This window comes from Aethalodelphis obliquidens, unplaced genomic scaffold (genome assembly GCF_003676395.1).
Source record: "Aethalodelphis obliquidens isolate GAN/ISIS:26980383/991018 unplaced genomic scaffold, ASM367639v1 scaffold9, whole genome shotgun sequence".
Taxonomy (NCBI): Eukaryota; Metazoa; Chordata; class Mammalia; order Artiodactyla; family Delphinidae; genus Aethalodelphis; species Aethalodelphis obliquidens.
The window spans coordinates 51973765-51987180 of record NW_020837953.1 but is presented as its reverse complement, the minus strand read 5'-3'; the positions used below and the strand labels follow the sequence as shown (position 1 = coordinate 51987180).

The window sequence follows — 13416 nt, the reverse complement described above, 5'->3', positions numbered from 1 at the left end:
CAGCCTGGACTTCCACTCCGAGGAAACACTAAATATTGGAGGACCAGAAAGAGGGCGTACGGAAGTCGCGACGCACCCGTCAGCACCTACAAGCCTGGAAACTGTTGGGTCCCCAGCAGCTTTATCAGGTAAATTAGGAAGGCTACCTCACTAACAGGTACAGAAATCTCAAGGTATTTTCGGGAACTTGAAAAGGGAGGAATTCACCTAGATCTGATCAGATGCCCCACGACCTACAACCAGGGCATTACATACATACTGGAAAAGACATAATTTAAGGGACTATCTCCAAACTGGATGGAAGGACCCTTATCAGATTACAATAGGTTTACATCAAGATGATGATGATGCAAAGATTCCAGCCATTTCTCAGAACAGATCCTGCCAAAACAACAGCAGATGTCACCCTGGGGCCCTTAATTAGACAGGGTGAGCGCTCCGTGACCCCAGCTAAGCAGGGTCTACGAGCCCCTTGCCAGCCTGAAGAAGCTACAGAAGACAGGCCGTCATCCCTCATCCTCCCAATAAAGACTTCTTGGGGTTCATGTCTCTCGGCGGGGGGGAGGGGGATTGTGAATAGGAGATAGATGGGCCCCTGGGCCGGACAGCTGGCGTTTGTCAAGTGGAGCAAGACTGAAGTTTTGTCCTCGGCCAGACAAGAACGACGCCCGTTTCCCTTCCTCCATTGATACGGAGAGAATGAACTAGCAGTGGGGAATTAGCAAAAATAGAAATGAAGTTTTCCCTCTCCTGAGAACAAGGAAAAGAAAGGGAACAGCGAACAGGCTAGAGAGGAAACATAACCTGGCCTGAAAGAGTCCATCACTCCTTGTTTTTGTTTAACTGTTACTAATCTGTAGCGTCTGTAACTAGAGTTGTACTTCACAAAGCTAACCTATTCCTCTAAAACACCATGTGAATTACATCCTGCGCTCCCTTGTAGCAGATCACCCCTTGTAGCATTTGCATTTCAGAAAAAAAGTCGCAGGCCAATAACCCAGAGACAAAAAGACCCAATTATGGGGGCTGCCTGATGCCAGCTGCGACTGTTTTGCGAAGGAAGGGGGACACTGTTCTTGAGGCGCTAGCCTGCTGTGTCTTCCCTTCTGCCTGGCAGAAAAATAAAGCCTTCCTAGGGAAAAAAAAAAAAGAAAGAAAAAAAATATTTATTTATTTATTGCCCATTTTTGTTTCCTTTTCTGTCATGTTTAAAAAAATTTGGGGGGGGGCTTCCCTGGTGGCGCAGTGGTTGAGAGTCCGCCTGCACATGCAGGGGACACGGGTTCGTGCCCCGGTCCGGGAAGATCCCACATGCCGCGGAGCGGCTGGGCCCGTGAGCCATGGCCGCTGAGCCTGCGCGTCCGGAGCCTGTGCTCCGCAACGGGAGAGGCCACGGCAGTGAGAGGCCCGCGTACCGCAAAAAAAAGAAAAAAATTGCCTAACTATTTATTTATTTATATATCTATCTCCTCTGGGCTCCGCGCGCCCTGCTTTAACCCCTGAGGTCTCACAGTTCGAGCTTTCCTAGCCTCCCCAAGACGGCTCCTGGCTGAGTTTGGCAGTTTCAATTTATACGTAGATAGTTCTTGAAGAAACACTAAACGCACATTCAATCAGCAAACATCTACGGAGCTTCTACCATAGGTCCTGAGCACTGAGGTTATCTTTTCCTGGGGTTTGTTTTCCAGAGGCTGAGAGCGTTGTGAACAAGCCCAGAAGGGTCCCAGCCCACGGACGGGTCACTAAGTCCGAGGGGAGGGGCGGGCAGTGGGACGCAGCAGGGTGGCAGAGTCTGGTGCCTGGTTTCCTCCACGGGTTCTAACTCTGCACTTTGCTCCCAAAGATCACGACCGTGAACCCCTTCCTGCTTTCCCTCAGGTGTGTCAGATCCTGGGCCCGCCTGTCCCGCCATGGCCACGTGCCCGGCTGGAGGAGGGCATCAGCCCGACCTTACCCAGGGCTGCCCAGGCTCCCAGCCAGGACCAGACAGCAGCTCGGGCTGGATTGTGGGTGGGGACTGGAGAGGAAGGGAAGGAGAGGGGCAGGAGGGCTGGTTCCACGGGGGCGGGATGCCCACCACATTCCAGACCAGAGGCTGATGATCCCAAGTGGCGAGAGCCGGCCCTTGTGCCAGACCCCCTCCACATCCAGTCCACTTCTCCCTCCCCAGCACCTTCTTAGCCCCAGTTCTCAGCGTAGCCACGGAGGCCAGGGAGGTCCAGAGACTGGGCCATCACACGGTGCACAAGGGCAAGCGGGGCTCGTGCCCAGGGGATGCTCTGCACACTCACACACGCCCACGGGTGCACTCACACATGTGCATAGCACACACGCCTGCAAGGCAGCCTGGATCCCAGGCGTACGGACCTGGGTCTAAGCTTCCTGAGGCCGGCACTGTTGCCCAGCCCTGTGGTCAGCCTGGACGGCCAGGGGCGGCTCCTCCCAAGCTGGCTGCCAGGGCCCTCCATGCGCCCCCCTCCTGCCAAGCTCACCGGTTAATCTCTGACTTGCAGACGAGCTCGAAGTTGTATTCCTTGGCCTTGGTGGGCTGAAAGATTACGTCGAGTTGCAGAGTTTCCAGCGGCAGGATTGTCCCGAACCCATCATTGGGCTGGATGTCCACAAACTGGCAAACGGAAGACCATGGATGCCAAAGTGAAAACTCAGTGACCTGCTGGGGAGGGCTGCAGGGAGCCGGCACGGACATGCGTGTGGCCGGGGTGCGGCAGTGTGTGAGCGAGTGTGGACGTGTGTGTGGCTACATGCATGTAAGATGCATGTAAGTGTGCTACATGGGTGTGAGCCCCTGTGTATGTGATCATGTGTGCAGATGAGTGTGTGTGAGAGGGTGGTGTGCGTGCATGTCTGTGTGTGTCTGCCTGCATGTGAGCACTTGTGTGTACGTGCGAGTGTGCGTCTGCATGCACGTGAGCACGTGTGGATATGAGTGTGTGTATGTGTCTGCAGGCACGTGTACACATGTGTGTGTGTGTGTCTGTGTGTGTGACTGTGTCCGCATATATGTGAGCGGGCAGCGGGGGCCCTGGAGGAGTGAGGACAGCCAGGCCTGGGCCTCGTCTTGGCCGCCCTGCAGGGCCAGGCCGTCAAGAGTCCTGGAAAGAAGGGCGGGGAGAGGACTCTGGATCCTGAGGGTGCAGCGGGCGGACAGAGGGCAAGAGAGGCAGCGTGAGGTGGGGATGGGGCCGCGGGCATGAGGAGAGGGACTGCCAGAGAGACGCCCCGGCCGAGGTGCCTGGAGGTGAGTGTGGAGTCCGGGAGTGGCTCAGGCGCCTGGACCCTGGGCAGCAGCCCATGCCCCAAACCTCCCGCTCTGACCACACGAGGCACCTTGGGGAGCCTGACGAACCCAAACTCCTGGGGCAGGAGGGAGTGGTTGCAGAGGCTGACTTGGGTCCTGATGGCCTCGTAGATGGTGCAGTAGCCGAAGTCCACCCCCGAGGGGCTGAGCTCCAGGTCCGAGGTGGTGACTATGGCGTGGACAGTAAACCCCACGGGTTTGATCTGAAGTGTGGAGGGCAAGCGCATCCGGTCACCGAGGTCAGTTTACGCAAGTGTTTCCAAAAATGAGAACAGCACCATCCCGGCTGTGAGCTGATGGCCGACGGTGCACCTTTCAGGGACACAACCCCTTCCCTGTTGGCCCCTGGCTTGGGACGGGCAGCACGGGCGGGCAGGTGCAGGAGTGCACATGTGCACACACGTGTGCACCTGTGCGTCTACGTGTGCGGTGCATTGTGTGCTCACATGTGGTGTGTGTACGGAGGATGTGCACACTCCTGGGCACCTGGATCTCCGTGTGGGGTGGACTGTACACATGTGTGTGTTTGGGTGCCCTGGGGACAGCCCTGCCGGCCCTGGACAGCACTCGGGGCCTCTCTCCGATCCACAAAGATCCTCCCTCCGTCTCCCCTGTGCCCTCTGCTCCCCAAGGGCGCCTGCGCTCCCAGAAGTGCCCCACACAGACCTGGTCAGCCACCCGGATAGTCATCGGGGCCTCCAGGACTCTGCTTTCCTTGTCAAAATACTTCCCGGCATCTTCCGGGAGGGAGCGTCTGAAAGAGACAGGAGGCACTCGAATGTTCTTTTCTTCTTTATATTTGCGAAACGACAAAATGCTGAACTATGAGTGTGTTTTGAATTCAGACGAGAGCTAGAATTTACATAAAAGGTAAGAAACACAGGAGCCACGACGTGGGCGTCGAGCCAGCTTCCGGCTGTCACCTAGAGTCCCCCCCACCGGGCGGAGGGACCCCGCCGCGCCACGCACCTGGGCAGGAACTTGAGCCGCACCGAGTAGGACGACAGGGCCTGGATGCAGGCGGTCTTGGGCAGGAGCTCCAGGTGGCCCTGCAGCCCCTTGCACACCTCGAAGTGCAGGCGCAGGGCGGTCTTCCACCTGCAGCGCCCGAGGGCCGGGCGGGCGATGCTGCGTTTGGTCCCTGCGGGTCGGCCTGTACCCACCCCCCAGGGCCCAGGGCACACCCTCCCAGATGCCCCCCACCCGCTACTGTCGGGGAGTCTTCAGAGCCCTGCTCGCCAAGGGCAGGTTTTCCTGAAGTGACATCTGCTGAGGAATCCTTACAAATAAAAACATCGCAACTGAAAGGCGCCCAGTCGGTTCTCAGAAACCTAGTGTTTTCTGGGAAGACCCTCACGGGGCAGGTGCTGAGTGCAGGGACCTGGGGCGTGGGCGCCGGCCCTCCCAGAGTCTTGCCCTCCCTGCCCAGGCGTGGGCACGTGCCAGCACGAGCCCTGCAGGACGCTCGGGAGGTCCCCAGACGGCCAGGCCTTGGCCAGTGACCGCAGTTTCCCCAAGTTTTGTCCCTGTTTTCAACTCAGGGCCAGCCAGAGAAGCCAGATGTGCCCCCAACCAGCCACGTGGGGCGCCCCATCCTAGCCACCTCAGGCCACAGCCCCCATCGGTGCGCTGCCCCTCCCCTCCTGTCCAGTCTCCAGGAAGAAAGGTGATGGTCAAGCTGCCCCAGGCCTTCCTGGGCTGCCCGGGAACCCTGGGCCGTGGTCCAGAGCCTCCCAGGCCTTCCAGCCCCTCCTTAACTGCCTGGGGTGATTGTTGCCTGCCTCGTGGCTGCTGGGGCCTCACCCTGAGGGCTAAGCCCCTCTGCAAGGAGAGCCCACAGCCAGACAGGGACCACGGGGAGATCCACGGGCTCCTGGGTGCTCCTGGCCGAGGAGGAGTAAAAGGGGGCCCCTTTGACCTCTGACCCCCAGTGTCACCAAGCCCCTCCCCTCAGTGACCTCTGGCCCCAGTGTCACTCAGCACTGGGTGTCCCCTGCCACGGAATGTGCCCAGACTGGCCCTCCCGCCCTCAGCAGGCAGCAGCCCCGCCCAGGTTCCCGTGCTGGCTGGGCTCCTTGAGCAGCTGTTCATGTGACCAGGGTCATTGCGAACGAGCGCCTTTGCTACACCTGTGTCCGTAAACCCGGTAAATTAAACAAGTGAGTAATGCTGAATTCTAAAATCACTCGACAGGGACTTCCCTGGTGGTCCAGTGGTTAAGACTTTGCCTTCCAGCGCAAGGGGTGAGGGTTTGATCCCTGGTCGGGGAGCTAGGATCCCACGTGCCTCGCGGCCAAAAAACCAAAACATTAAACAGAAGCAATATTGTAACAAATTCAATAAAGACTTAAAAATGGTCCACGTCAAAAAAAATCTTAAAAAAATATAATAAAATCACTCAACAAATGTACGCCGTCGAGCCTGTGCCTTGGGGAGGGGCTGAGAAAGCACAACTCCCCCCCGCGCCGGCTCCCCGTCACCACCCTGCCCGGGAGTGGACACGCTCTGTGTCCCGAGGTAAACTGGCCAGAGCCCTGCAAAACCTAGTTTCCTGAACAAATCCACCTGAGTCCTGTCCCGAGTTCCCAGCTCCCCGGTGAGAACAGGCCCCCTGACGTTTGCAGTGCTGAGGCCCAGGGACCCAGCGGCTGGCACACGTGCCAGTCCGTTTCCACCCAGGCTGCCCATCGCCCCCCCCACCCCCGCCCCCAGGCTGGAAGCGGGGCCCCGTGTGTCAGCAGCCTGCCAGGTACGCAGGTGTGTTTGGTTAATGAAAACCCATTAAGCTCTAACTGTAGAATTTGCCTGCTTTTCTCCATGTAATTGAATTTCACTAAAAATTAAAAAGAGCGTAAAAAAGAAATGACAACTGTGGTGTCCGGACGCCCTTGCAAAACACTGCGAATGAAACATGCTTCTTGTCTCGGGGCTCCGTCCATGGTCCTTCAGAGGACACGCCTCCTTCCCTGTCTGTGTCCGAGAGGGGCCTGGCCCGGCCATGTTGGGGGTGAGCTCCCCAGAGACGCAGGGGTGACAACACTGAGTTACTCTCACGGTTCTGGAGGTCAGGACCGGACACAGTCTCCCGGGGCGGAAGCCCAGCTGCGGGCAGGGCTGGTCCCCTGGGAGGCTCCGTGGGGAATCGTTTCCTGGCTTTTCCAGCTTCTGGTGGCACCGTGTCCCTTGGCTCGTGGCCCCTGTCCCATCTTCAAGGCCAGCAGCCTAGCATCTGCCAACCTCTGTCTGACTCTGGCCCTCCAGCCTCCCTCCTATGACAGCCCTGGGATTCCAGTGGGCCCTTGGGGTAACCCCAGGTGACCCCCCACCCCGAGGTCCGTGACCTCACCCCCGCCGAGGGCTCACCGTGTGTGGACGAGGATGGAGTCCTGATACAGCCGGTCGTACATGCAGATCTTCAGGTCTACGTTGGGCTTTGGCACCCAGACTGGCACGTCGATAGCAACACCGACGACTTTGAAATATAACTGAATTTGAACATGAAAATCCGACAACACGTATTTCCATCAGCAGAGCAGGCGGTGACCGTGAGTACTAACGCAGAGCTCAGCGGCAGCGTTTTGTGACTCTTACAAGAACTGGAAGGTTAATAATCAAACTGGCCATGTTTTGGGGATCATGGCACTTTTTATATCATATAATTTAAACAATCCTTTTTATTTTCAAATTTTTTAAACATAAAAAGATAGAATGGTACGATGGATTGTCACGTACCCACCACGCAGCTTCATAAATATCAACATTTTTAGCTGTTTAAAAAAACCCGGGCTTCCCTGGTGGTGCAGTGGTTAAGAATCCGCCTGCCAATGCCGGGGACATGGGTTCGAGCCCTGGTCCGGGAAGATCCCACATGCCACGGAGCAACTAAGCCCGTGCGCCCCAACTACTGAGCCTGTGCTCTAGGGTCCGCGAGCCACAACTACTGAAACCCTCACGCCTAGAGCCCACGCACTGCAACGAAGAGTAGCCCCCGCTCGCCCCAACTAGAGGAAGCCGCGTGCAGCAACGAAGACCCAAAAATACGGCCAAAAATAAAAAAACAAATAAATTTATCGAAAAAACCAACAGCCGTTTTACTGCAGACTCATGCGTCACACAGGCAGTACGCGTGTACAGCTGATACAAACGGAAGCTCAGGGCTCGCGAAGGGCCCAGTAGGCACGTGCTTCTCCCCACCTCGGACCCTGGCGTCGGCTTCCTGCAGTCAGACCACGATGTCCTGCAGAGAGAGCCTGTGCACAGCAGGCCCCCTCAGGCAGGAACAGTGACCACCAGCCCACACAACTGGGTGGAGGGCTTCCCTTTCTACCACCTGCGGGACTGTGACCTTAGAACACCAGCGCCGGATCCGAGGCCACAGGGTCACTGAAACATACAACCCATCTCCAGGGCCAGAGACAAGAGGACAGAATAAAAGGAAAGCGCGGCCAGAGAGACGGGGCAGCCGGGAGAGGCCAGAGAGACGGAGCAGCCGGGAGAGGCCAGAGAAACGGAGCAGCCGGGAGAGGCCAGAGAGACGGAGCAGCCGGGAGAGTCCAGAGAGACGGAGCAGCCGGGAGAGTCAGGAGGGGGTCTGAGGAGAAGCACGGCCACCCCACTCAAAGGCAGTGGTGACAGCAGGTGAACGGTGGTCCACCGAGGGGGGCGGGGGGGCTGCTGCCGAGAGGCGCTGAGGCCCGGAGCAGCGTCCTGACCTCACGGCCAGGCAGGTCACAAAGACACTGGTCCCGCCGGCACCTGAATCAGGGCCAGGCGAGCAGGAGGACATGTGCGGTGACACGTGACACACAAGGCCGGGGGACAGGCGTCCGTGAAGCAGACGGGGTGGTCGGCACAGGAAGGCCCCGTCTACGGAGGAGCCAGCCAGGGAGGGTAAGAAAGGCACAGACACGGAAACGAAAGGCCAGCCTGCGCTGGGACCATCCTCACGCGGAGACAGTGGGCAGCGTCCTCACACCCCTGGAAGGGAGGGGTCCACAGGCCGGCAGAACCCAGCACATGTCACGAGGGACCCACCTCAGGAAAGCAGGCAGGCAGGATGGGAATCCAGACCCCGTTCACCCCTGGAGGCCGGGAGCCACCCCAGGGGCTGCGTGTGTACCACACCCGGGTGAGGAGGTGGGGTAGGAGAGTGGTCAGGGCGTTCACTGCCCCGGCTCGCCTGGCAGGGCCCCCGTGGGCTGGAGCGTCCTTGACCCGAGGTCACAGCCCCAGCCAGGCCATCCTCTCCAAGTGCTCAGTTACCCAGGTCTGGTCCCTGTTCCTTCCTGACACCACAGCAGGGGCTCTGTGGGGACCTATGGGGCTACCGCGGGGAACTGTGGGACTCCATGGTTACTGTGGACATGTGGGAACAGTGTGAGTATTATGGTATACTGTGGGGTATTGTAGGGTATGGCCTATTCCTTGGGGTTTCCGTTACAAGTAAATAAATATTGTGTCTCAAATCCCTGGCCCCTGACAGACTCGTTCCTATATGGAAAACACACCAGAGCAGAGACTCCTGATGGCGACAGGAGAGGAGAGTGTGGTGAGCACAGAACACCTGGACATGGCCACCTGCCTGGAATCGTGGGCCACGGAGTTGGGTCAGAACTCCTGAGGCAGTGGGGGCAGAGTCGGAGGAGATGCTAATAATTCTAATGACAGTTAAGTGAAACCGAGACATCGAGGGCCAAGAAAGAGGATAAATAAAAGGGACCCAAAATCGTGTCTTATTTTGGTCATGAGGAAGTGGTGGTGGAGTGAACTGCTGGGGTACTATCCGTCTTGGAGGATGGTCCTCTTGCACTTAAAAAATAGAAAGTCAGGGCTTCCCTGGTGGCACAGGGGTTAAGAATTTGCCTGCCTGCAGGGGACATGGGTTTGAGTCCTGGTCTGGGAAGATCCCACATGCCATGGATCAACTAAGCCCGTGTGCCACAACTACTGAGCCTGCACTCTAGAGCCCGTGAGCCACAGTTACTGAGCCTGTGTGCCACAACTGCTGAAGCCTGCATGCCTAGAGCCTGTGCTCCGCAACAAGAGAAGTCACTGCAATGAGAAGGCCACGCACCGCAACGAAGAGTAGCCTCCACTCGCCACAACTAGAGAAAGCCCACAAAAGACCCAATGCAGCCAAAAAAAAAAAAAAAATTATAAAAAAGAAATAGAAAGTCATGTGGGATTTAAGGGCTGGGAAAGGGGAGGGGACCGTTCATTGAATGAAAGTAGAATTTCCAAATAACAGGGAAAAAAGGAATAAGTAGCAAGTTGATCAAACCAATGAAAACAAGAAAACTGAAAGTGAGGAAACAGTATGATAAAATGAATAGTAGACAAATCTAATGGAAGTAGTAAAACAAAGTGTGTCAATATTATGCTGCAAATGCACTGGATTCTCCCCCTAAAGGCAGACAACATTAGTCTGGGTCCACAGACAAAACCTGGCTCCTTAAAAGACACACGAAGTCATTAAAAAAGGATAAATATCGGCCGGGGTTGGGGGGAGGACAAAGGGATATGAGGAGAAGGTGAAGCAGAGGAAAGCAGGAGTGGCCCTGTCGTTATTGTGGGATCAGCTGGATATAGAGGTGCCATGAGCAGCAGGATGAAGGGGGATGTTTGGTTCTGGTGAAAGGCACAATTCACGATAAGAAAACGACTATAAACCCTCATGCGTGAAACAACAAAGCAGCTGAACAGAGCCCTCTGTTAGAAGTGTAAGGAGACCTCTCCCACTGCTGGTGGGAATGGGAACTGGTACAGCCACTATGGAGAACAGTATGGAGGTTCCTTAAAAAAATAGAACTAGAACTGCCATACGACCCAGCAATCCCACTACTGGGCATATACCCTGAGAAAACCATAATTCAAAAAGAGTCATGTACCAAAATGTTCATTGCAGCTCTACTAACAATAGCTAGGAAATGGAAACAACCTAAGAGTCCATTGTCGGATGTATGCATAAAGATGATGCGGCACATGTATACGATGGAATATTACTCAGCCATAAAAGGAAACAAAATGAGTTATTTGTAGTGAGGTGGATGGACCTAGAGACTGTCATACAGAGTGAATTAAGTCAGAAAGAGAAAAACAAATATCGTATGCTAACACATATTTATGGAATCTAAAAAAAAAAAAGGAAAGAAATGGATCTGAAGAACCTAGGGGCAGGACAGGAATAAAGACGCAGGCTTAGAGAATGGACTTGAGGACACGGGGAGGGGGAAGGGTAAGCTAGGACGAAGTGAGAGAGTTGCATGGACATATATACACTACCAAATGTAAAATAGATAGCTAGTGGGAAGCAGCTGCATAGCACAGGGAGATCAGCTCGGTGCTTTGTGACTACCTAGAGGGGTGGGATAGGGAGGGTGGGAGGGAGACACAAGAGGGAGGAGATATGGGGATATATGTGTATGTATAGCTGATTCACTTTGTTATGAAGCAGAAACTAACACACCACTGTAAAGCAGTTATACTCCAATAAAGATGTTTAAAAAAAAAAAAGTGTAAGGAGAACTTGTCAAAGATCGGGTCATAAGGGAAGATAGATGTGTGGAAGGAAAATGGAGGGAAGCCAAAGCATCTTGACAAAGAAGAACAAAGCTGGGGGAATCATCCTCCCTGAACTCCAGACTATACTGCAAAGCTACAAGCATCAAAACTGCATGGTACTGGCACAAAAACAGACACATAGATCAATGAAACAGGAAAGAGAGCCCAGAGATAAACCCATGCACTTATGGTCACCTAATCTATGACAAAGGATGAAAGAACATACAATGGAGAAAAGACAATCTCTTCAACAAGTGGTGCTGGGAAAACTGGACAGTTACATGTAAAAGAATGAAATTAGAACATTCTCTAACACCATACACAAAAATACACTCAAAATGTACTGAAGACCTAAATGTAAGACCAGAAGCTATAAAGCTCTTAGAAGAAAGTGTAGGCAGGACACTCTGTGACATAAATTGTAGCAGTATTTTTTTGGATCTGTCTCCCAAGGCAAAGGAAACAAAAGCAAAAATAAACAAATGGGACCTAATTAAACATAAAAGCTTTTGTGCAGCGAAAGAAACCACTGACAAAATTGAAAAGACAACCTACTGAATGGAAGAAAATATTTGCAAATGATATGAATGATAAGGGATTAATATCCAAAATATATATAACAGCTCATACAACCCAATATCAAAAAACAAACGACCTAATTAAAAAATGAGCAGAAGGGAATTCCCTGGTGCTCCAGTGGTTAGGAATCCACGCTTCCACTGCAGGGAGCCCGGGTTTGATCCCTGGTCAGGGAACTAAGATCCCGCATGCTGTGTGGCATGGCCAAAAAAATAAAAAATAAACAAGTTTAAAAAAATGAGTAGAAGACCTGAATAGACATGTTTCCAAAGAGGACATGCACATGGTCAACAGGCACATGAAAAGATCCTCAGCATTGACAACCATCAGGGAAATCCAAATCAAAGCCACAGTGAGATATCACCTCACACCTGTCAGAATGGCTTTCATCAAAAAGTCTACAAATAACAAGCGTTGGAGAGGATGTGGAGAAAAGGGAGCCCTCAGGCACTGCTGGTGGGAATATAAACTGGTGCAACCACTGTGTAAAACAGTATGGAAATTCCTCAAAAAGCTAGAAATATAACTACCATATGACCCAGCAATTCCACTCTTGGGTATACATCTGCAAGAAACAAAAACACTAATTTGAAAAGATATATGCACCCCAATGTTCATGGCAGCATTATTTACAATAGCTAAGATATGGAAGCAACCTAGGTGTCCATCAACAGAGGAATGGATGAAGAAGACATGGTGCATATATACAACAGAATACTACTCAGCCATGAAAAGAATGAAACCCTGACGTTTGCAGCCACATGGATGGACCTAGAGGGTATCATGCTTAGTGAAGTAAGTCAGACAGAGAAAGACAAACACTGTATGTTATCACTTATATGTGGAATCTAGAAAATAAAACAACTGAATGAATATAACAAAACAGAAACAGACACACAGATATAAAGGACAAACTAGTGGGTGCCAGTGGGGAGAAGGGTCGGGGGAGGGGCAAGATAGGGGTACAGGATTAAGGGACACAAACTACTACGTATAAAATAGATAAGCTACAGGGACTTCCCTGGTGGTCCAGTGGCTAAGACTCTGCCCTCCCAATGCAGGGGGCCCAGATTCGATCCCTGGTCTGAGAACTAGATCCCGCATGCCGCAACTAAAAGATCCCGCACGGCACAACTAAGACCCGGCGCAGCCAAATAAATAAATTAATAAATATTTTAACACACAGATAAGCTGCAAGGATATACGGGACAGCACGGGGACTGTAACGGAACTGCATAACTTTTCTTTTTTTTTCGCTGCACTGCACGGCTTGGGGGATCTTAGTTCCCCGACCAGGGATTGAACCCGGGCCCACAGCAGTGAAAGTGCTGAGTCGTACCCTGGACCACCGGGAAATTCCCTATAATGGCTTTAAATGGAATATACTCTATAGAATTTTTGAATCACTATGCTGTACACCTGTAACTAAAAAAAATACCTCCACAAACTCAGAATCCTAGTAAGAAACAAAATACAATAGAAAAATTGGCAAATGACTTGAAAAAAAAAACCCACGGAGGGGTATGAATAATGTGACTAATCCAGCTAATAAATCTGTTTACAGACACTAAATACACTTTCTTCATATGCACATTTCATACTTATAAAATCAATCTTGCCCTTGGTCACAAAGAAAACTAACAAATTAAAAAAAAGACTTTGCAGATTATATTGTCTGAGCATAATTCAACTTAATAAACTTACAAATAAATAAATCTAAAAAGTAATGATGACAAATTTTAATTACTGGGAAATTAAGAAAGACACCCCTAGTGATTAAGTGCAAGGTGTGTGTGTGTGTGTGTGTGTGTGTGCATGTGTGTTCACAGGTGTGCACGTGTTGGCTATGTTTTTAGCCATGTGTCACTGACTAGCCATGCAAGCGTGGGCAGTGCGGGCAGCAGCCTCACGTGGTCGTGGTGGAGGGAACGCAGAAGGCGGGGACCCCGTGCCCAGGG

At 52.8% G+C, this 13416-nt stretch overlaps 1 protein-coding gene across 1 annotated transcript in view; it reads right to left on the bottom strand.

Moving 5' to 3' along the window:
- Positions 1-13416, bottom strand: part of CFAP74 (cilia and flagella associated protein 74) — a 58182-nt gene that overhangs the window by 9758 nt on the left and 35008 nt on the right. The window contains 5 exon segments of the mRNA XM_027108318.1: positions 2493-2626; positions 3349-3522; positions 3986-4073; positions 4289-4417; positions 6683-6804. Of these exon segments, the coding sequence (XP_026964119.1) occupies positions 2493-2626; positions 3349-3522; positions 3986-4073; positions 4289-4417; positions 6683-6804 (647 nt within the window).